Here is a 24345-nt window from a genome sequence, read left to right as displayed (position 1 = left end):
TTACGCTACCTTGTTACGTTACCTTGTTACGCTACCTTGTTACGCTACCTTGTTACGCTACCTTGTTACGTTACCTTGTTACGTTACCTTGTTACGCTACCTTGTTACGCTACCTTGTTACGCTACCTTGTTACGCTACCTTGTTACGCTACCTTGTTACGCTACCTTGTTCGCTACCTTGTTACGCTACCTTGTTACGCTACCTTGTTCGTTACCTTGTTACGCTACCTTGTTACGCGCTACCTTGTTACGCTACCTTGTTACGCTACCTTGTTACGCTACCTTGTTACGCTGTTACGCTACCTTGTTACGCTACCTTGTTACGCTACCTTGTTACGTTACCTTGTTACGCTACCTTGTTACGTTACCTTGTTACGCTACCTTGTTACGTTACCTTGTTACGCTACCTTGTTACGTTACCTTGTTACGTTACCATGTTACATTACCTTGTTACGCTACCTTGTTACGCTACCTTGTTACGTTACCTTGTTACGCTACCTTGTTACGCAACCTTGTTACGCTACCTTGTTACGTTACCTTGTTACGCTACCTTGTTACGCTACCTTGTTACGCTACCTTGTTACGCTACCTTGTTACGCTACCTTGTTAGGCTACCTTGTTACGTTACCTTGTTACGCTACCTTGTTACGCTACCTTGTTACGTTACCTTGTTACGCTACCTTGTTACGCTACCTTGTTACGCTACCTTGTTACGCTACCTTGTTACGCTACCTTGTTACGCTACCTTGTTCCGCTACCTTGTTACGCTACCTTGTTACGCTACCTTGTTACGCTACCTTGTTACGCTACCTTGTTACGCTACCTTGTTACCTTGTTACGTTACCTTGTTACGCTACCTTGTTACGCTACCTTGTTACGCTACCTTGTTACGCTACCTTGTTACGCTACCTTGTTACGCTACCTTGTTACGTTACCTTGTTACGCTACCTTGTTACGCTACCTTGTTACGTTACCTTGTTACGCTACCTTGTTACGCTACCTTGTTACGTTACCTTGTTACGCAACCTTGTTACGTTACCTTGTTACGTTACCTTGTTACGTTACCTTGTTACGCAACCTTGTTACGCTACCTTTTTACGTTACCTTGTTACGTTACCTTGTTACGTTACCTTGTTACGCTACCTTGTTACGCTACCTTGTTACGCTACCTTGTTACGTTACCTTGTTACGCTACCTTGTTACCTGTTCACGCTACCTTGTTACGTTACCTTGTTACGCTACCTTGTTACGTTACCTTGTTACGCTACCTTGTTACGCTACCTTGTTACGCTACCTTGTTACGTTACCTTGTTACGCTACCTTGTTACGTTACCTTGTTACGCTACCTTGTTACGCTACCTTGTTACGCTACCTTGTTACGCTACCTTATTACGCAATCTTGTTACATTACCTTGTTACGTTACCTTGTTACGCTACCTTCTACCTTGTCACGCTACCTTGTTACGCTACCTTGTTACTTACCTTGTTCGTTACCTTGTTACGCCTTGTTACGCTACCTTGTTACGTTACCTTGTTACGTTACCTTGTTACGCTACCTTGTTACGTTACCTTGTTACGTTACCTTGTTACGTTACCTTGTTACGCTACCTTGTTACGCTACCTTGTTACGCTACCTTGTTACGTTACCTTGTTACGTTACCTTGTTACGCTACCTTGTTACGTTACCTTGTTACGTTACCTTGTTACGCTACCTTGTTACGTTACCTTGTTACGCTACCTTGTTACGTTACCTTGTTACGCTACCTTGTTCGTTACCTTGTTACACCTTGTTACGCTACCTTGTTACGTTGCTACCTTGTTACGCTACCTTGTTACGTTACCTTGTTACGCTACCCTTACGTACCTTGTTACGCTACCTTGTTACGCTACCTTGTTACGTACCTTGTTCGCTACCTTGTTACCTGTTACACCTTGTTCGCTACCTTGTTACGTTACCTTGTTACGCTACCTTGTTACGTTACCTTGTTACGCTGTTACGTTACCTTGTTATGCTACCTTGTACTACCTTGTTACACCTGTTACGCACCTTGTTACACCTTGTTACGTTACCTTGTTCGCTTACCTTGTTACGCTACCACCTGTTACGCCACCTTCGCTACCTTGTTACGTTACTGTTACCTTGTTACCTGTTACGCTTACGCTACCTTGTTACGTTACCTTGCTACGCTACCTTGTTACGTTACCTCACTAGTTTACCTTGTTACATTACCTTGTTACATTACCTTGCTACATTACCTTGCTACGCTACCTTGTTCCGTTACCTCGCTACGGTACCTCATTATGTCACCTCGTTGCGTTACCTCGCTGTTACCTTGATATGTTACCTCGCTACGTTTCCTTGTTACGTTGCATTATTATTCTGACACAAACCATGTTTTTTCTAACCTTTACAAAGTAGTTTGCGATCTAAACCAATTGTTTACTTATTGTCAACCAATCTCATAAAAAGCACCAAACCCAAAATGCGTGTCATGCATGCGTTAGTCCTTCTTACAATGAGCACATTGATTCCTACGGAAATTGCTTAGGAAATCTTCAAAAAGCTCAGTAACTTCCTAACAGCTGGGCACTGTAGTTGTTAGCAAATGTTCCTCCATCAGAAGGAAATGGTGCATTAGCTGGGGGGCTATTGTATATTTTATGAATGCACATTTAAAGCAGCAGGACGGTCTTTTATTTTATGACTGCGTGTTGATGGAAACAGCTGTCTTGAGGTGAGCGCTGTCACCGGGTGGCGATAAATACGAGCTCTGTGGACGTGTCTGGAGGACAATAGGAGAGCAGTTCTGCATCAGTACAATTTCAAATGAACACTGCAAACAAAACACGAAACACCTGCTACTCTGTCTCTGTTTCATCGAGTGGCATCCGGCTGACTGAAAAGCCCCTGTGCACGCCGATATTCAGAGTAAGCACCGAGATGTTTGGCTTGTGGGGAACACGATCTGCAAAAACAGATAAAAACACTGCGACAAATTTATACGTACTAATATGACCAACCTACTGTTGCCCACCTATGCAGAAGCTCTATTACCGTAATAACTACATATATCCATATTCATGGACCGGATGGTGAACGAGAGCTACTAGCTGAGCCTTATTGATTTCAGTCATGAGTTCCTATGTGGAAGGTGCACAGACGAAAAACATACTTTACTGCAGGAAATAATAGAAAAGGGTCTGAAATGTTCCCGTCTGCATATTGAGCCGGTGTGAGTAAGTGAGTCTGACTTGGAGGTGGATAATCCTGCAGTGAGGCTCAAACCTTTTGGTCGTATTCTCTGGCACAGCAGCTTCTCCTCAAAGCAGGTGTGTGTGTGTGTGTGTCAAGGCCTGCAGCAGGCACACACTCTCTCTCACTCTCACACACACACAGCGACACACACAGACACACACACTTCCCTTTTTCCCCGTCATAGGGTTTTTTCTATTTTTTGAGGACTTTTTCCTGATCCGATGTGAGGTCAAAGGTCAGGGATGTCGTATGTGTTCAGATTGTAAAGCCCACTGAGGGTAATTTGTAATTTGTGATTTTGGGCGATACAAAATAAACTGAATTTAATGGAACACACACTCACATAAACACACACCGCCACTCGCTTCTGTCAGACTGGTGCGGGCATTTTACATTACGTATAAATGTTTTTCCTCACAGATATGACCACAACAATGAAATGATGCGTCAGCTGCCAAACCATAACATATTCTGAACCGTCTGCTAAACCCGATAGCTACTGCACGTGTGCAAACTAGTACTACACACCTGTTGTGTAACACTTTTGTGCACCCGTTTCTTGTGTCGTAACAACAAACCTGGATAGAGGTCTGCGGGACGGCTGGTTAACGTTAGCCGGTAGCACAGTCCTGCGTGGCTAATGGAGCTAACAGCTAACATTGCTATTCAGTTTAAAATGAGTATTAACGTAAACTCAGGGTATCATTAATACATGCAGCTGAAAATTATGTTTTAACAGCCACTTTGAAAGAGATATTAGAGAAGGAATTAAGAGATGTTCAACTGCTGACGCTAGCTCGAAAAAGCTCATGCCGAGATTTATTTATGTTTTGGACATTTTTTATCTTTTAAAGAATTAGATTTTTTAAAAATCATTCTTCCTTGTCATTTGAATTGTGTGGTTTTTTAAATGCAAATAATACTATAGATGACAGTAACAACGTAAAAGACTTTTGAAGTGGTGATATAAATATGTTATTTTTTAATACGCTGCTGTTGGAACATCTCTACTGTCGTCTTTTGTGTTTAAAAACAAGAGAAGTCTCTCACTGGGTGTTATTATGTTAAGTGCCATATTTACATGTATAAACTATTTCACATTAAAACCCTCCGCCTCTCAGAACCTCTCTCCAGCTGAGCCGAGGTAAAAGAGAAACCAGTCCGTAAAACTACATATTCTTATGGAAACAACTCAATTTGTATTAAAAGTATTTCTGAAAGGCTTGATTGTGATCAAACAGTGTAAAGTAGAGTAAGAGCGAGTTACAGATGCATGAACAGAGATGGTACCTTAGATAGAAACGCGACTTGCGGTCTCTGAACTGAATATAACTGATGCTGGACTGCAAATAAAAAAAGGTCGTAACACCTATTTCTGTGAATTAAAAACAATCTTCCAGAGAATAAATCGGTGAGTGAACTCTATTCCAGCACACATAAGGAAGCGTAGGAGTTTTAATCCTGTTAGTCCCGGTGAAATGTCGGTGTTCCAAAGGTGAGGCTTACGCTTGAACCGTATTGGTGCATCGGGGTGTCAATCAAAAATATCCATATTTTGAGACAAGCATCAGAGATGGGACACTGGACTCTGGGCGAGACCGTAACAGGTCGCTGTTGTGATTTAACATTTTTTAAAGAAATATTCTACATGTTTAAAATGCACGAAAACAAATATCTGCACGGCAACAAGTGACGCCAAATGTTTTTCTCCATGTTCGAACAGCCGTGGAGGAAACAGTGCGACGTGAAGCTAAAAACTTAAATATTCATAACAATAATAATGATACAGAGAACACCATGAAAACAAATGTCTCTAATTAAAAAGAACTCAAAACGCCAAACCAGAATTTGTGCAAATTTGCAACCGTCTAATCTCTGGGTCGCGGCACATTTTGAAGCCTTAAAGAAGAAGTCCGTCTATCGCTGACGGACGGGATGGATCCCTACACACAGAAACATGAAGGTTCCATCTGGAATTGGAAATGGTTCTTCAGAGTGACGTCAGAGAAGAAACATGTCTGGTTCCACACAGAACCTTTCAAACCAGGGTTCTTTAAAGAACCATTTCCTTATATAGTTATTCAAAGAACCTATAACGGTGTCTCAAAGAACCTTCAAATTTTTTTCTTTAAGGCACCATTTATGGCTCCATAACCTTTTAAATCAGGGTTATTTAAAGAACCATTTCCATAAAGAGTTCTTGAAAGAACCTATAACGGTTCCTCAGAAGAAAAAAACGGTTCTTCAGTAGGTGACGGTTCTTCGTAGAACCACAAAGCCTTTTAAAGGACCATTTAAGAACCTTTATTTTTCTGTGTGTATCTATTCACAGCACGACGGCCTGGTTGCCGTTGTCCTCCTTCGTAAACACACACACATAAAGTCTGAAGCTCGTGTAGGACAGAGAAAACCCAGACTGCTGCTTTTGCTTTCCCTCAAACTGAAGTCAACCTGAAACCTCTGATAAACAACCGGGTTCATACACACGTTGACCACTAGATGTCCAGGACTTGTCCTTGACCTTTAAACCAAATGTCCATGACCTTTAAACCAAATGTCCATGACCTTTAAACCAAATGTCCATGACCTTTAAACCAAATGTCCATGACCTTTAAACCAAATGTCCATAACTAAACATTTAGTGAAATCTTGATGTATAAACGAGTATACACCTTAAGTGACACAAATGAATGACACAATAGTTGGATTAAAAGAATACATATATATATATATATATTCAAAAGTTTTGGCAAAGTCATGGAACAGTTTGATTAAAAGCATAAACATTTATATATATATATATATATAAATATATATATATATATGTTCATGGAACAGTTTGATTAAAAGCATAAACATTTATATATATATATATATATATATATATATATATATATAATCAAACTGTTCAATGACTTTTCCAAAACTTTTTGGGGATCTAATTTATTTAAGGAATTTTCTAAGCCCGGAAAATAACAATTATTTTAATTTCCATGACTTTTCCAGGTTTTCCATGAGCGTACCACACTGACACAAGGTCAGGACCCGGAATCCTCACCAAAAAAAGAAGGCGTCTCTGCTCCATCAACCCCCCCCCCCACCGGACGTAGGTCCGTCTCTTACCGTAGGTAGTCTCTCTGGCACAGGATGAGGTTGGCCTTGGTGTAGAGCGTGGAGCCCACCTCGCCCAGCCGGCAGTCGCAGCAGGCGCACTTGAGGCAGTCCTCGTGCCAGTACTTATCGAGGGCCTTCAGCAGGTAGCGGTCCTTGATCTTCCGGTTGCAGCCGGCACAGCCTTTTGGCTTGGTGTCCGGCTGGACGGAGAGCATTTGTATACCTGGGAGAAGAGAGAGGGAGAGAGAGAGAGAGGGAGAGAGAGGATTCAGACGCACTGACTGACGAGGAGGCGAACGGTTTCTCGCCGTGAAAGAGAGGCAAAAAAAAAGAAGAGACCGGACGAAGCTCAGATGATCAAGCAATGAGAGTAATGTGTTTGAGGTCATAAGAAAAGTGAAACACGTTAAATGATGTCTTATTTCATCTTAATTGTGTGTCAAATAAGTGAATATCGTTCTTCGGGTACGCTGCTGCTCGTAGATCGAGGAGCAGAAATATATTCACGGATTTGACACACAAAAAAAAGATAAAAAGCACACAGCGGATTGGGTGTCACACACTGCAACGCAAAGGCAACGCACAACTTTTCAAACGCAATCTTCTTCATTCATATCTGAAATCTGAACGTGTGGGTCTGGACCCGGGGGAAGGCCGGGCTCCGGACCGCACCATTCTCACACAAAATATAGTACGCTAAAAAAAGAAGCGATGACCCCACTGCGTCTTCATTAAAGTCATAAATCATAAATCATAAATCAGTCTTTTACACGGCACTGATTTCAATTTCTTAAGTTACCAGCTGTTTTATTGTTTCCTGTTTACCACTCGGTCATTACATCCACGTTGCTGATCATTATTTATTCCGAATTAAAAAGCACTCGGGCTCCGCCCTCAAGATGCCGAGCTCTCTGCTCAAAGCATTGTGATCTTTGATTTATGTATATTTGTCACTTCCTTTGAAATGAAAACTCCAGGTCAGGATCGTTGTACTTTGATTGTCATGGAAACGTTGGCTGATTAGCACATAACTCAAAGAGGAGGACGTCGTCTTTGGTCTGCGAGAGCACACACACACACACACACACACACACACTGGCTCCAAACAGGTGTGGAGGTCTTTGTGACACACATCCACAGTTAGCTGTTACGGCAGCAATATAATCAAATGAATCCTAATTTAAAGTGGTGTTTGAGTCCGGCGCTAAAGGGGGGCGTGCGTCACAGCGAGACGTAGAAAGCCATGAAGAAGAAGAAGAAAAAGAAGAAGAAGGAGGAGTGACCAGTGGGATCAGCAGCAGCTGTCCCGGGGCAGCACTGGGACCAGCGCCGGGCCCACACACACACACACACACACAGACACACAAAGACACAGTCGCAACACTTCTTACCAGCGAACACTTTTTACATTGACCTCTGCTGTGTTTAAAGGGGCGTGGCTACAGGCGAGAGCTTTGCAGCAGGCCTGTATTGTTTGGCCCGAGCTGACCGTGGAGAGCCTTTGTTGGCCTATTGGGCAATGTGGCTTCGCACCAGCTGGAATTAGTATTCTCCTACCATTCCCCGAGGAGAGGCACACACACACACCCCACTCCCCCTTTGTGCCCCATTCAACACACACACACACACACACACACTCCCACTCCCACTCGGTGTCTCTTAGTTTTAGTCCTTTTGAATGCTGGATACTTTCCATTCAACCCATTTTAATTTAAATAACTTCTACCTGCGTTCTGTTTCCAAGAAGAAGCGCTCTTTGAGGTGGTTCCCGCCATGACCTCTGGCCCCTGGTGAAGGACGCTGCGTGGGAACTACACGTGTGTGTTCATCCTGACTCCAGAGGCTTTAGGCGTGCACTGGCCCTTTAAGTGGGATCTCTCTCACGTAAAGACAGTCTACACGTGTTTGGAGACACGCGGCCCCCGACAAACAGGTCGCGGTGTGCACGCGCGGTGCGTGTGTGGGGCCGTTGATTTGTTAATTGACTGGATTTGTGGGGCGCGCGCGCGCGAGGGGGGGGGGGCGGCTGCTCGGCCGGCTGGGTCCGTTCAGCAGCACTGATCCGTCCGGGGCCTCGTTAACACTACAAAGACCCCGCCGCTCATTACCAAACCAAAAGGCTCACCCCCCCCCCCCCTCTCTCTTTCCTTTCCTTACTGTGCAATCAAGAATGGGGGGGAGAAGAAGAAGAAGAAGAAGGAATTTGACCACTTTGAGGGGAAGTGATGAACAAAAGTCTCGTTTTTTTGCATGACGGGAGTCACAGCTGCTCGCAGCCTAATCATCTCTCTCTCTCCCCCCCCTCCCTCTCTCTCTCTCGACCACATGTATCATCATCCGGATGCAGGGTGATGGCGCGCGCGCGGAGCTGCTATTTCAGTCGCAGCTGCTCGGCTGACATTTCACCCCATCAGTGTAATTACTGTTGCCATGGCAGCGGAGCGCCCGGTAAAAGGCCAATAACGGGGACTGAACGCAGAGACTCAATTTGCCATGCGGCTTTTTGACAAGCAGCCTTCTCCGGTGCCGATGCGCGCGCATCAGCGCCAGCGATCAAGCGACGCGACACCGGAGCACGTCCCCGCGATGTCCCGATGAAAGGTTATCAGCGAAACAACGCGGCGAACCGGGTCGGTTCTGGACGCGTCGGTCGACGCGGAGACGTGTTCAACGTCGCAAAGCACACCAACAACACACGCACACACACACGAGCGCGCGCGCGGGTGCGAACGAAACGATCCGTATTCCACACACACAAGCCGAAGCGCAAAGTAAGCGTTTCTTACCGAAACTTTTCTCCCTTTTCTGCATTTGTTGAACCCGCCGAGGCGCCTCGCCGCCACGCAAACACCCGCAACGCCGCCTGGTCCCGGGGAGCAGCTGTCTGCAGGCCGGCTGGGATCGGGCGCTTTGTTCGGGGGGAGAGGGAACAATCCAGCACGGCGACCAGCGAGGAATGGAGAGGAGGAGAAAAAAAAGAAAAAGGAGGCGGTGGGGAAGGGGAGGGAGGGTGTGTGTGTGTGTGTGGAGGGGGGTGGAGGGCAACACAACGCAGGCGGATGTGTGTGAGGAGCTCGAGCGAGCTTGTTCGCCGCCGTCGGGTCGTCACACGGCGCGTGAGAGCTCGGTTCTCTTTTCTTTTTTTTCATCGCCGCGCGGAGAGAGAGGCAGGCGGCAAATGACAGGAGAGAGAGAGAGAGAGAGACCCCCCCGCCTAGACCTTCTAGTCCCGCCGGCTCCGCAGAACGCGTTTGACGCGGACCGGTTCCCTCGGTCCGGACCCCTTCCCGAGCAACGGACCGGCTCTTCTTTCCACTCACATCGTTTATGAGTCACAGCCGCGCGAGACGATGCTCGGCTCGGTTCGGTGAACACGTGAAGAACCTCCGGCTCACTCACCTTTCTCAACAAGTTATAAGCAGAAGCCTTGAAAGAAGTCCAGCAACAGATCCTCCTCGGAACCGGACGACAACAATTACAAAAAGAAAGAAAAAAGTTCACCACACTGACATCGCGCGCCGCACCGCACCGCGCTTCAGGTCGAGGGAGAAGGAACTCCACTTGGACCGGAGCGAAGCGGTCTGGAGCTACAGGTGCCGAGGCGGGTGTCGTACTGGTGCGCGTGGGGCTCGGGCCGGTCGGCGTCTCCGGTGCATCAGCGAGAGTGGCGAGAGACGTGGGGGGGAGTCGAGCTTTATTACCCCCCCCCCCCCATAAAAACCCAATCCCTCACCGGAGAAACGTTACACTGCCGCGATAAGGTCACTCAGTTATTACACACCGCTCCACTATATGAGGGCGGGGCGGGGGGGGGGGGGGTGACGTCACGTGACGTCCCCGTTAATCGTCTCTCCCGCTGCACGGCCATTATTTGAATGTTTCCGGCAATTAGAGAACGGGATTATTCTGTGTGCCTTGTTATTGCATACTTTGGTGACAACGGCGAGGCCCACGTGTCAGACCCACCCCCCCCCCCCCTCACACACACGCACGCACACACACACACACCTCACGCCTCCTTGTTGCACATACACACCGTTCAGTGTTCCAACACGCGGCCTTGACAAGTGTACATCAGTCCCTTAAATATTCTGGTGGGGTGAAGTAAGGAGGGAGGGAGGGAAGGAGGGAGGAGAGAGATACAAGTCAATAGTTGGCATGCGGCTCCAGCCTAAGACGCGGCGATAATGAGATGGGTCATAAAATGCTCTCTGCGCCATTATGAGTGATGAGATGCATTAAAGCTGACAGGGTATTACCTGCCAGTAATTAGGTTTTGTCATGGATTGAATTATTTCAAGGCGGCCTATCTCGGTAATCATGCAATTTTCTGCAGCGCGCATTTGTGCGCGTGCGTGTGTGTGTGTGTGTGTAGGTTGTGCGTGAAGCCGCCTGCCACCTCTCCCGGTGCCCTTCCGATCGGCTGTTCATCCTCCCGCGTGAATGGAAGATGGAGACAGACGGGAGCGGAGGAAGGAAGAGGAGGAGGAGGGGGGGGGAGACTGTCGCGCGGATCCGCGGTCCTCCGAAAGAAAACGAGCACCTGCTCTATAACCGTCATATAGGTGTGCGCGAAAACGGACAGAAAGCGGCAGAGAGAAGCGTGTTCTGTTTGTACCTGACCTCAACCTCCCGCACGTGCACTCATGATAAAGAAATGGAAACAAAAAACAACAACAACAATAACAACCCCACACCAGATCCTCAGCGCAGCGGCGGAAGCTTCGTTTAACCAGCGCGCTGAGGGACGGAGGGATGGAGGGACGGAGAAATGGAGGGACGGAGGGATGGAGGGATAGAGGGACGGATGGAGGGATGGATGGATGGAGGGATAGAGGAGGGGGAACCGATGAAGCAGCTGCGCGCTGCCCGTGTTGACGTCTCGCGGACCCTTTACGCGCGGTCGTCTCTCTGCGCATTTGGGAACACGCGCGGCTAACCGAATACACCACGTACCTTTTTTTTTTTAAAAGTCCAGCCTGAGGTGCCCCCAAAAAACAACAAAAGAGGGGTGATGGAGGGGGGTGGGGGTGTCGTCTCCGCGTCTTCTTGACTTGGAATCAAAGTGTCCAACGAGTGTCCAACTTTCTCTCTTTTTTTTCCACTCCTCGGAGATGCAGCTCGTGCAAACTCCGCGCGGGGTCTAAAAAAGAAGAAGATGAAGAAGAAGAAGAAAAAACTTGGGGCAAAACTCGCGGCACTGTGCGCGTCCCGGACCACAGGTCGTCTCTCTCTCTCTCTCTCTCTCTCTCTCTCTCTCCCCCTCTCTTCCGCTGCGTCCTCACTCGGCGCGTCTCCGTCGTCTCTGCGCGCGTCTCTCCGGTTCCTCTGAAGAAGGAAAGCAGCGGCGGCGGGTGGAGAGCGTGGAGCCTCCTCTCCTATTTAAGCCCCTCCGCCAGGTCCCCAGTCAGCAGCGCACTCCCGCTCTCATCCAAAAGAAGCTGACAAGCCCCGTTAGGGAAGGCAGCGCATGTTGCTCTAATGGACCTCATTAAGCTCTACTTACAGATGTTCTCTTAACATAATTGATCTGCAGCGAGTTGAGAGGACGGCAGCCTTATTCCCCAGCCCCCAATTACGGCCCGGTAATTAGATCCCCAACCTCCAGTTCTCCACGTTCACCCCTTCTAACATTCCGAAATATCAAAGTATCTCTTTTCTCTCTCAAAGCGACCGCCCCCCCACTCCTCCTCCTCCTCCTCCTCCTCCTCCTCCTCCTCCTCCTCCTCCCCCCACCCCACCACCTCCACCCGCAAGACACTATTGACAGTCAGATGTGCGCTAACCTTTGTAGTGCAGCCAGACTTAGCAGTGCACTCACTCCACTTGACAGAGCTCACTCACTCTTCTGTTCCTCCTTTCCTCTCTCCTTGACTTGTCTTCTTCTTCTTCTTCTCACCCCTGGGAGAGAGAGAGAGAGAGAGGGAAAAAAAGGAGGGGAAAAAGGTAAGTTGGCACTTTCCATAAAGGGTTGTAATGATAATATCTGTCAGGGGAGAATCTTTTTTCTCTCTTAAATAATTTCCTTCTGATGGCAACTTTGAACATGGAGAGAGGAGGAGAGGTGGGGGGGGGGGGGGGGGGGATGTGTGTGTGTGTGTGTGGGGGGGGGGGGAGGAGTAATAATGCAGCTTTTAGAGTGTCATCAGTGCCACTCCCATCGCCCGTTTAATGAGCCAGAGTGTTGAAACAGAAAGCACTCAGGGTTCGTTCAGCGTCTGATGAAGAAGAAGATGTATTCAAGAACAGTCGAGACGGGGTGTCGCGATTCCTGAGCCGGCCGCCGATGGCCCTCTGGAGGCAGTAATGCATTTAGGTAACTGTTTAACAACAACAACAACAACAAGCCTCAGACACACGTCCTTTAAGTAGGGCCGAAAAGTAACACGTGAAAGTAACTGTCATGTAGAGATGGTGTGTGTGTGTGTGTGTTATATGTGTGTGTGTATGTTCAGGTGTGTGCGTGTGTGTGTATGTGTGTGTGTTTATATGTGTGTGTGTGAGTGTATGTGTGTGTGTGTGTGTGTGTGGATGTGTGCGTGTGTGTGTTTATATGTGTGTGTATGTTCAGGTGTGTATGTGTGCGTGTGTGTGTATGTGTGTGTGTATGTGTGCGTATGTTGGGGTGTGTATGTGTGCGTGTGTGTATGTGTACGTGTGTGCATGTGCATGTGTGCGCGTGTGTATGTGTGTATGTGTGCTTGTGTGTTTGTGTGTGCGTGTGTGTGTGTTTATATGTGTGTGTTTGTGTGCGTGTGTGTATGTGTTTGCGTATGTGTCTGCATGCGTGTGTGTGCATGTGTGTGTGCATATGTGTATGTTCGTGTGTGTATGTGTGTTTGTGTGTGCGTGTGTGTGTGTTTATATGTGTGTGTTTGTGTGCGTGTGTGTATGTGTTTGCGTATGTGTCTGCATGCGTGTGTGTGCATGTGTGTGTGTATATGTGTATGTTCGTGTGTGTATGTGTGTTTATATGTGTGTGTGTATGTGTGTTTGTGTGTGCGTGTGTGTTTGTGTTTGCGTATGTGTGTGCATGTGTGTGTGTATATGTGTATGTTCGTGTGTGTGTATGTGTGTGTGTATGTGTGTGTGTATGTGTGTGTGTGTGTGTGTGGAGCATGTCTGAGCCGTGTAGCTTCCCATTGAAACATCCGAGCGTTGATGAACTTGTAGTTTCCATTTTCTTCGTCTTTTTCCACCCACCAAACGTTTTGTTCTTTCTTCTCCGATGTAGCCCCGCCCCCTTCCTGCAAATGTAAAACATATGAAAGAAATGACTCACAGGACTTTCCAGAGGAACACCCCCGCCGACAGCAGGTGTTTGGACCTCGCTGTCATGATTACCGGACGCGAGCGCTCGGCCAATCAGGAGCGTCCAGACGTTCGGTTCCGAGGGAATCTTCTCACGGAGGGTTCTGACATTCAGAGGACGCTCCAGCACCTCCTCCACGTCCTCCTCCCCCCCACAGCGGAGCCCTCACAGGCCGACCGGGAGCTGAAGGATTGGTTACTGCACTCTGGTCCTCCAGATCCTCACACACACACACACACACACACACACACACACACACACACACACATACACACTCTATTCTCCCCCCGGGGGATAAGCCAGGGGACTGTCTCCACTAACGACCAGCAGGAGCCTCTCCTTAAAGTCACACTCGGTAATTGCTGCCAGTATACGACCTTCAAGTGGGGTCAAGGGATACGTAATTTTAATGACAACTTCTCCTTCTCCCCCCGCAGGCCAATTTTGTCCTTTGGCAGGAGAAGGAAAGTGGCAGAGCTAAAGTTCCACAGTCATCTTTCCACACCCGAAAAATCTGGAGCATCACCTCCGGTAATGGGTCAGAAGGGAGACGTCCACATCTGAAGAGGAGCCAAAGAGGATTGACCCGCCTCACAACTCCGCCGAGAGCCGACGGAGATTACTTAATCCGAGCGGCGCCTATTCATTTAGTCAGAATATATAAAGCGAGGACAGCAGCAACGGTCAAAGAGACTGTTTGGGTAATAGGCCGCGGGCGTCGGTCCCGTCTGACGCCGGGCCTATTACGGGGGCGGGGGGGGAGGGGGCGGAGCCAAGTGGAAGACAGAAATGTCAATCAGTGAGAAGCAACGGACGTGATTTGTGCAACTTCCTTCACACACATCAGTGAAAAGATCTAAATACAGCATTTTGAATCAAAGAGTTTGTGGCATAGAAACAAATCCACACGGAGCGGGGGCGGAGCCAGACGTGGTAAACATCGGGGGGGCGGGGCTCGACGTGAACCTACAAAAAATAGGAAAAAAACTTTTATGGGGGGAAAATAACAAACATAAAAGAGAAGAGAGAGCAATATTTTTAAAAAATCAATATATTCTCATTCTGACATATGAAAGTCAGGGACTTATCGATCAGAACAATACAACAACTTTTATTTTCCCTCGGAGTTATGAATGCAAATCAAAGTTATGTACACGTTATTGAATTTGGGTGGACATCGAAAACAGCCTCGGTAAAATTGGGAAAAAAAGTTGTGAATCTGTTTAGAGAGAAACAGACCTAACAAGGTCAACACGCCTCGACGGTCGCCGGAGGAAAATAGAGCAACAGACGGAATTCATTTCGAAGAATAAATATGAGCAGAGCTGGAGATACAAGACGTCTGAATAGAGACTATTAGAGTCTGCCACTTTCAGACAGAAAACCAAATAACCAATTAGATTCCATTCTATTAATATCTCAGAACCAGGCACACTTCTATGAAGCCAACGAATATAAAGATTATATCGTGACACAGATTATTAATTATTAACTATTGCGCAAGGAGTACATAGCATGACACGTGTTGTTGACGTGGTTAGCGTGTGAACATGTACCTGCATTCAGACTCACAGCCTCATACATGCCTCATACTAGCACATGAAGCGTAGACTTCTATACAACCAGAGGAGTTGCTCCCTAGTGGTCAGTAGAGAGAATGCAGCTTTAACACATGAAGCGGATACTTATATACAACCAGTGGAGTCACCCCCTGGTGGTCAGGGGAGAGAATGCAGCTTTAACACATGAAACATAGACTTCTATACAACCAGAGGACCAGTGGTCAGTAGAGAGAATGCAGCTTTAACACATGAAGCATAGACTTCTATACAACCAGAGGAGTCGCCCCCTGGTGGTCAGTAGAGAGACTGCAGCTATAACATACGAAACATGTTCTTCTATACAACCAAAGGAGTCGCCCCCTGGTGGTCAGTAGAGAGAATGCAGCTATAACATATGAAACATGTTCTTCTATACAACCAAAGGAGTCGCCCCCTGGTGGTCAGTAGAGAGAATGCAGCTATAACATATGAAACATGTTCTTCTATACAACCAAAGGAGTCGCCCCCTGGTGGTCAGTAGAGAGAATGCAGCTATAACATATGAAACATGTTCTTCTATACAACCAAAGGAGTCGCCCCCTGGTGGTCAGTAGAGAGAATGCAGCTATAACATATGAAACATGTTCTTCTATACAACCAAAGGAGTCGCCCCCTGGTGGTCAGGAGAGAGAATGCCGCTTTAACACATGAAACATAGACTTCTATACAACCAGATGAGTCGCCCCCTGGTGGTCAGGAGAGAGAATGCAGCTTTAACACATGAAACATAGACTTCTATACAACCAGATGAGTCGCCCCCTGGTGGTCAGGAGAGAGAATGCATGTTTTAAGACCCTTCAGCCTCGGCTTCACTGGAGGTTGCCGCCTGCTCTCTAAAGAGCCAGAACTAATAAATGAGTTGAGCTTCAGTTTGATGTCAGATCAGCGAAGGAGTGAAGAACAACTTTTCTTGAGCACCAGCAAGACAACAATATCTTTATGATTACCCAAAAGCAGTTGAAACAAATGAAGCCCGGCTCATGACTTCCTGTTCTGAGTGACCATCACGGTGATCCCAACGTGTTGCCTGAGGTGAGGGTGGAGCAGATCCTGGACCAGCTGATGGCGTTCCATGTTTTATGTCCCATGTCCCTTTACGGAATTGGATGAACCCAGAATCTTTTTATTCTTCCTCAGGAAATGAAGAAGTCGCTGCTTGGATTTTGTCAAAATAAGCTATTTTTGTTTTGTATTATTGTTTTTGACTAAAATAGAACAATGCGATGCGCACCGTACCCAGAATGCATTGTGATTATGCGGAAAACTCACATGCAAATGTTCCGTATTCCCGAACGGCATCTCTGCATCGAGCCGAGACTCGGAAACAGAATGTCTCTTTCTCTTTCTCACGACACACTCTTCTCGTGTTCTTCCTCCTCTAATGGCCACCTTGAACAACGGCGACTTCATATCGATGGATTCCACGCGGCGTGATTTCCTCGAGTCGCTCGGCGGCGACGACTCGTGCGTTCAGACGTCACGCAGACGGCCGGCGACCTCGGGGCCGATCAATCGGCCTTAATCCAAAACCAATTTACTCCGCCTGAGGAGGAAAATATCTTTTAATCTCCCGCCGACAATCCCTGATTGCGGCGGCGAGCGTCGGTCGCTCAGAGCGGGACGCTGATGTTGGATTTGCGGTTCGACATTTTTATAAACACGTGAACGAATAGTCAGTTTAATGGCAGCGAGTCCAACGCCGTCCCTCCCTGGTGACGGCACGTTGCTTTCCTCCACTTCCTGTTCCCTCCTCCAAGACCCGGCCGCAAAAAAAAAGGTCATCGCAAAACAGACACACACACACACACACACACACACACACACACATACATATTTCAGCTCCAAGGGACCTTTTTTCTGTTTTTGGACATCGGAGGAAAAGACTCTTATGAAGGAGCTCTCTCAAATTTCCATGTTTATTTTTTCATCTGAAAAGCATGTGCATATGTCTGTGGGGTGAAACAGTGGAATATTTGAACTGATGACATCAAAGAAAGTAAAAATCTGGTGCTATTAAACCAAATTAAAAAAAACATGACTCTGGAGAAGTATAGACGTGACAGTATTGATGAAGCAGAAGAAGTCACAGTTCATGGGGACAAATACTTAGATTTCTGGTTTCTTTGTTTTGTATATATATATATATATATATACATATATATATATAAATATATATATACATATATATATATATATATATATATATATATAAATATATATATATATACATATATATATACACATATATATATACATATATATATATGTTCTTTGGAATAAGTTTTTTTTAAGCAATCATAGATCAGGGCACTTCAGCCTGAATCCTTTCCGTCAGGCACAGGTATCTTTTTTCTTTTATTACTCCTTTATTACTGTATATTTTGCTGATCGAAATAAACAAACTCAAACCCAAACACACACATGTGTGCATATTTTGTACAAATTAGAGAGAAAAATGTGTGCGAGCGAAATCTCACTCTGGATTAAAGAGTTGAATATGAACCTGGATCTTCATAATATCCCTGGTCGCTCTGCCATGAGGCCCTGTGCTCCCTCAGTCACAACTCACCCATTCTGACCTCTGGCAGCTGGAGGATGTTTGCACACATCTCCGTTAGCCGGGCTGAAGAGATGTGCGCCAAAACGTTGTGGTAAAATATAGCTGAGAGAAGAAAACGTGAATAAATGAGGAAATTGTGATTATTATTGCCGGAGGTTGTTGGAGCCTGGGAAGAAAACCCCTGAGAAGAGCCGCCACCGCAACTAATAAATAGATACATATGTATAGTAGAACGGGCACCCGGTAGAGCGCATACCTTCGCATATCACAAGATTGGGCATTGAATTATGAACATTTTGGCATTAGTTGCATGCCAATTGGATAAAAATTGACGTGCTATGGTAAAAAGAAGATTTTGACCTTTTCATGACCTTGACCTTTGACCCGATCAATCCCAAAATCTAATCAAATGGTCCCCGGATAATAACCAAACATCCCACCAAATTTCATGCGATTCGGTTTACAACTTTTTTTGTTACGCGAATAACACGCATACAAATAAATAAATAAATACACGACGATTTGAACACCGGAGTTCAACACAGAGTTCAGCATCAGCTAGAGCAGTAGATCATCATCATGCAGAGACTTCCTTTATATCCACAGCACTAACGAGAGGACAACAACAACAACAACAGTAACCATCTCTTCTGGCTGCCAACGTGTCAGCCCTTCGCTGTAGTGCATCCCAAACTAATGGAGGGCCACATGTGAGCAAGTGGTTCTTGCTTTAGAGGAGGAGGTGGAGGGGGGGGGGGGGTCTTACAAATGAGCCCCCCTGGAGGGGAGCACAGCCGAGCAGAACATCGGCCGTGTAGAACAAGACGGCCAGTGGACTCTGCTGCATGGCGTGTGGTGGGGGGCCAGAGGCAGTTAGCAATGGAGATAGTAGTAATATCTGGAGGAGATTATGGATTATGGCATAAAAGTAATAACAAGGTGTTCAATCTGCTTCCTCCCCGGAGTCTGTGTGACGTCACGTCTCCATTGGACCCGTTTGTGTCTGATGCCTCCTGCCATGGCCCTGAGGATTCATCTGAAGCAGGCATTAAAGCAGTATATATATATTTATATATATATATATATATATATATATATATATATATATACACTACCGTTCAAAAGTTTGGGGTCATCCAGACAATTTCGTGTCTTCCATGAAAACTCACTTTTATTCATCAAATGAATTGAAAATTGAATAGAAAATATAGTCAAGACATTGACAAGGTTAGAAATAATGATTAATATTTGAAGTATTAATTTTGTTCTTCAAACTTCAAGCTCAAAGGAAGGCCAGTTGTATAGCTTATATCACCAGCATAACTGTTTTCAGCTGTGCTAACATAATTGCACAAGGTTTTTCTAATCAGACATTAGTCTTCTAAGGCGATTAGCAAACACAATGTACCATTAGAACACTGGAGTGATGATGAAATGGGCCTCTATACACCTGGAGATATTTCATTAGAAACCAGACGTTTCCACCTAGAATAGTCATTTACCACATTAACAATGTATAGTGTGTATTTTTGATTAATGTTATCTTTATTGAAAAAACAGTGCTTTTCTTTGAAAAATAAAGACATTTCTAAGTGACCCCAAACTTTTGAACGGTAGTGTATATATATATATATCAATATATATATCCCTCTCCAGGATGGACAGGTGTAATAGATGTCATATGACCAGATGGACAGATTAGAGTTAAAACACATTCAATGAGTATGACAGAGTGTATGAATAGTTGGTAGTCGGCATGGACCACAATCCAGACCTCCATGATCCATCAGGCAGATGGAGGTAGAGAGGAGGAGTGGGCGGGGCATCAGCAGGGCCATGGCACCAGACCCAGTCAGGTCCAATGGATGTTGGACCTGACATGTAAAACACATACAACACAACTAAGTTGCATCCGTAAATAATGCATGACGTAATGCATGGACCTGTGTACAGGCTGAGTTGGATAATGTCAGTTGATCGCTGATGAAATAAGAATCCATTCAAGATTGAGAATTCTAGACTTCTTGCAGCTCCCATGACGTGTGCTCCCGTTATCTCCATGGATTCAAAACACCGTTTGAGACTCAACAGAGCGGTCAACAGTCGAGAAACTCTGGGAGCCTATTCAAGGAAATCAAGATGATCGACCGGGCCGGACCTTCGCTCAAGAGCTCGGTGTTCAACGATCTCCGTCTCGAGGGACAGTTTTGTGATGCAGTCATCAAAGTGGAGGACGTGGCATTTAAAATCCACAGAGTCATCCTGTGTGAATGCAGCGACTACTTCCTGTGAGTTTGTTATCTGAAGCTTGTGAATGTATAATCAACAGGAAATATTGTTATTATAATCTAATGTAAAAATATCAACTTCCATGAAGTGTAATTATTATTATATTGTTTTTATAATGTTATGTAAAAATATCAACTTCCATGAAGTGTAATTATTATTATATTGTTATTATAATGTAATGTAAAAATATCAACTTCCATGAAGTGTAATTATTATTATATTGTTTTTATAATGTTATGTAAAAATATCAACTTCCATGAAGTGTAATTATTATTATATTGTTATTATAATGTAATGTAAAAATATCAACTTCCATGAAGTGTTATTATTATTATATTGTTATTATTTGAATGCTACAGTACTCTCAGCTCCATAGCAACGTGCTTTCAAGCAGATCAATACAGTGCATTGAGTATTTTGTGTGTTCAGAAAAGTGACCACATTCATTTAACCTTTAGGGTCAATTTGACCCCATTCAATGTTTAATGTCGGTGTTCTTTGGGGTCAATTTGACCCCAGGCTGTTTTTCACTGTGTCAAACATATAAGAAATATATATTTTTTTAGATATTTAAAGGGCTATTTAGGTCAACAAACAAACATAAAGTACCTCACACTTAAACTTGGGAAACAATATTAATTCTAATAATTTTCTGGAGGTTTTAATTGCTGGGGTCAAATTGACCCCGAGGGTAAAATATGTTAGTAAATTTGAAGGTAACAGGAGGGTTAAGGCACATTGAGACGATCGATTCAATGCACAAATGCAACGGAGAAGCTGTTCACAGCTGCACAACACTGGGATGAATGATGATCACAAAAGAAAACAAAAATGTATACAAAATTTAATATGACATATTTGTGACTTTCTTTCTGCGAGGTACCCTCTGAGTGATGGTGAACTTATTGTATAACTGCCCTTTATTCCAAAACGGGGTTGTGTGTTGATTTTGTTCATTATGTGTTTATTTATTATATTATTTGATTTTTGAAATTTCCCCACTGTGGGACGAATGATAAAGGAATATCATAATCACGCCTACTAGAAAAAATCCTCATTGTTATGAATGTGAGAAGAAATATCTGAAGTTATTCATACACTGTCATATTCATTGAATGTGTTTTAACTCTAATCTGTCCTTCTGGTCACATGACATCTATTGTTCTGTCCATCCTGGAGAGGGATCCTCCTCTGTTCTCTCCTGAAGGTTTCGTCCCTTTTTTTTTCACCGTGAAGGGTTATTTGGAAGTTTTTCCTGATCCCATGTGAGGTCAAAGGTCAGGAATGTCTATCTGTACAGATTGTAAAGCCCTCTGAGGCAAATTTGTAATTTGTGAGAATGGGTTACACAAAATGAACTGAATTGAATTGAAGTCTGTTTCCAACCCTTTGCTTTTGTGTTTCTCCTTCACCCTCAGTGTTCTCTTCGGACCCCGGTGCAGTCCAGACAAGAAGGTTTTCGTCATACCGGGAGTGTCTCCCGACATCATGCGGATCCTCATTGAGTTTGCGTACACCGGCTCCGTTTCAGTCACTACAGACAACGTGCAGGAGCTGCTGCTGGCGGCGGACCAGCTCGGCGTGATGGACGTCGTGAAGACTTGCTGCGACTTCCTCGGCGAGCGGCTCAGCGCGGAGAACTGCGTCGGCATCTTTCGGTTCGCCGACGTCGTCTTCTGCCCCGAACTGCAGCGCAGGGCCTACCGCTACATGGTCGATCACTTCGAGGGGGTCGCTCGCCACGAAGAGTTCCCGCTGCTGTCCCTGCAGCAGCTCGTCGGCGTCCTCGAAAGAGACGACCTCGACGTGAGCGACGAGCGCGTCGCCTTCGAGGCCGTCCTTCGTTGGATCCGCCACGTACCCGAAGAACGGGAAGCACACGTGGCGGTGCTCTTGTCGAAGGTATGATAACCTTCCGTCACTTTGTTCATCGGTGTAATCCCGATGACAGCGGCAGTCAATTTAAACACCGTAGTTAAATTAAAGTCTCAAGACGAAGTCCAGTTTCAGGATGCTTTCATTCAGTCTGTATTCAGAGACAAACCAACGTGGTCTTAGCCAAGACACTTTGTTGCTGCCCTTTCAAATGTTAAAACACTAAATGATAGCGTTCTGAAAGGAGACTGTTCAAAAATCAACTGTACTGTAATCCTGCTATCAAATAGTGGAGGTCAAATATATATGGAATCACCAGTCCATCAAGTTCAATTCAGCAATCCTGTCCCGTTTCTCTCTGTAGGTGCGACTGGCCTTGATGAGTATGGACTACATGCAGCTCACGGTGTTGTCCAATGAGCTCGTGAATACCAGCACTGAGTGCCGGCTCATGGTCCGGGATGCCATGGATCATATCAGGACAAGCAAGCCCTCTCTCGATCAGCTCTGCAACCCTCTCGCCCGCCCTCGCCTGCCGAACGCCATCCTGTTGGCCATCGGAGGCTGGAGGGGCACTCATGCAACCAACGTCATCGAGGTGTACGACGTCCGCGGCGACTCCTGGATCAACCTGACAAACCATTCCGAGCAGCCCCGCGCCAACCACGGCTCCGCCGTCCTCAACGGGAGCCTCTACTGCATCGGCGGCATCTACCAGACGGAGCCTTTGAACAGCGTCCGCAGGCTCGACCTGAGCACGCGCCTCTGGCACGAGGCGGCCTCCATGTGCGAGCGCCGCCGCTTCCTGAGCGTCGCCGTGCTGGGCCAATGCATCTACGCCTTGGGAGGCTCCGATGGGTTCAGGGCGCTCAGAACGGCCGAGCGCTACAGGCCCGAGGCCAACCAGTGGAGTCTCATCGCGCCGATGCAAAGGCACCGGAGCCACGCCGGCAGCACAACGCTGCACAACAAGGTGGGTTGAAGGGAAATGCTGGCTGGGAGTTATTTTAGGGCGACATCGTCGTTTTTTCACCTGTAAAAAAAGAAGAAAAGAAACCAAATTAGAAGTTGAAAGTAAAAGTTACACAATTTGTGTTTCCATGGGACCTTATGCAGTTGTGTTGAGGTAAATTGAGTAATTGGCTCGAGGGTAGTGCGTCAGACTGAAGGTCTTCAGCAACCTATGGGCTATCTAATGAATGTGGGATGTTGTGTCCATGGAACTGATAAGAGGTGCATTTCTTTTAAACAGTTTTATTAAAGCTTGTGTTGGTTTGCGATCATGATTTAAAGACACTTTGGTAAGACCATGCAACGTTTTAGATGTTATACCGAGAGTTGGACGATTAGGGCGATTCTCAGACGATGGGAATCATCTCGCGAGAGGAGAAAGATCTCTGTATAATTTCTCACGAGTTGAAGCCAGGAGAAGTGATTCTTTACTCAAAACCCCTCCTGTTCCCCCCAGGTTTATATTTGTGGCGGGTTCAATGGGAGGGAGTGCCTGCAGACGGCGGAATGCTACATCCCGGAGGCCAACCAGTGGACCATGATCGCCCGCATGAACAGCCCGCGCGGCGGACTTGGCAGCGTTGCATATGCAGGTCGTGTCTATGCAGTAAGTCCACGCGGAACGGTGACACGGCAACTTGTGTGAAGTTTAGTCGACAGTCAGCAGAGGAATCGGAACGAGTCGAGTGCCAGTGTTCTTTTCTCTCACAATATGTTTCACGTGTCCTCCCAAAGGTTGGAGGCTGCGACAACAACCACCGCTTGAACACCGCAGAGGCGTACGACCCCGCGGACGACAGCTGGCGAGAAGTGGCGTCCATGTCGGCTCCCCGCGAGCACTTCGGCATCGAAGTGCTCGACAATCGGATCTTTGTCGTCGGGGGCGACGACGGCTTCACCACGCACTCCGACGTCCAGAGCTACGACGCGGCGACTAATGAGTGGACGGAGGCACGTGGCATGGAGATGTTCCGCAGTGCCCTGAGCTGCTGTGTGGTGTCCGGGCTCCCCAACATAGCCGAGTACGTTTTACCCCGGGACGCCCTGCCGCTTCACCAATACTATACAAACCAGGAAGAACTCTCCTGAACTGGGCCCCCTGCCATCATCCACCCGCTTTTAAGAATTAAAACTACTCATGAGAAATAAAATATATATATATGTGCTGTCAATCAGAGATTTTCTTTAAGTTTTCCATCCTTTGAGAAGTTTAACCGGCTGCTACCTGCCGGAAAATACCCAGAATACACACACTGCTCTGGATCCAGAGGTGTTGGCTAACTACAGGCCGATCTCTACCTCCCCTTCCTCTCCAGGATCCTTGAGA

At 46.2% G+C, this 24345-nt stretch overlaps 2 protein-coding genes across 4 annotated transcripts in view; one reads left to right on the top strand and one right to left on the bottom strand.

Moving 5' to 3' along the window:
- lmo3 (LIM domain only 3) overlaps positions 1–9999 on the bottom strand; it is a 44601-nt gene extending 34602 nt beyond the window's left edge. For 2 of the 3 annotated variants that reach the window (XM_056425050.1, XM_056425048.1), the window contains exons 1-2: positions 9157–9318; positions 6380–6593 (exon numbers count right to left, since the gene is read on the bottom strand). In XM_056425050.1, the coding sequence (XP_056281025.1) occupies positions 6380–6593; positions 9157–9181 (239 nt within the window). In that variant the 5' untranslated portion in view covers positions 9182–9318. Of the gene's footprint in view, positions 1–6379; positions 6594–9156; positions 9319–9769 lie in introns of those variants that run through there. The other variant, XM_056425049.1, reaches the window with a different exon arrangement.
- A 9983-nt stretch (positions 10000–19982) lies between these two features.
- LOC130200909 (kelch-like protein 10) lies at positions 19983–24107 on the top strand. The gene is made up of 5 exons (XM_056425483.1): positions 19983–20131; positions 21551–22034; positions 22372–22980; positions 23476–23625; positions 23754–24107. The coding sequence occupies exons 1-5, from the start codon at positions 19983–19985 to the stop codon at positions 24105–24107; spliced, it is 1746 nt and encodes a 581-aa protein (XP_056281458.1).
- The last annotated feature ends 238 nt before the right edge of the window (positions 24108–24345 follow it).

This window comes from Pseudoliparis swirei, chromosome 10 (assembly GCF_029220125.1).
Source record: "Pseudoliparis swirei isolate HS2019 ecotype Mariana Trench chromosome 10, NWPU_hadal_v1, whole genome shotgun sequence".
In the NCBI taxonomy this organism is placed as follows: Eukaryota; Metazoa; Chordata; class Actinopteri; order Perciformes; family Liparidae; genus Pseudoliparis; species Pseudoliparis swirei.
This window is presented reverse-complemented; position numbering and strand designations above follow the sequence as displayed.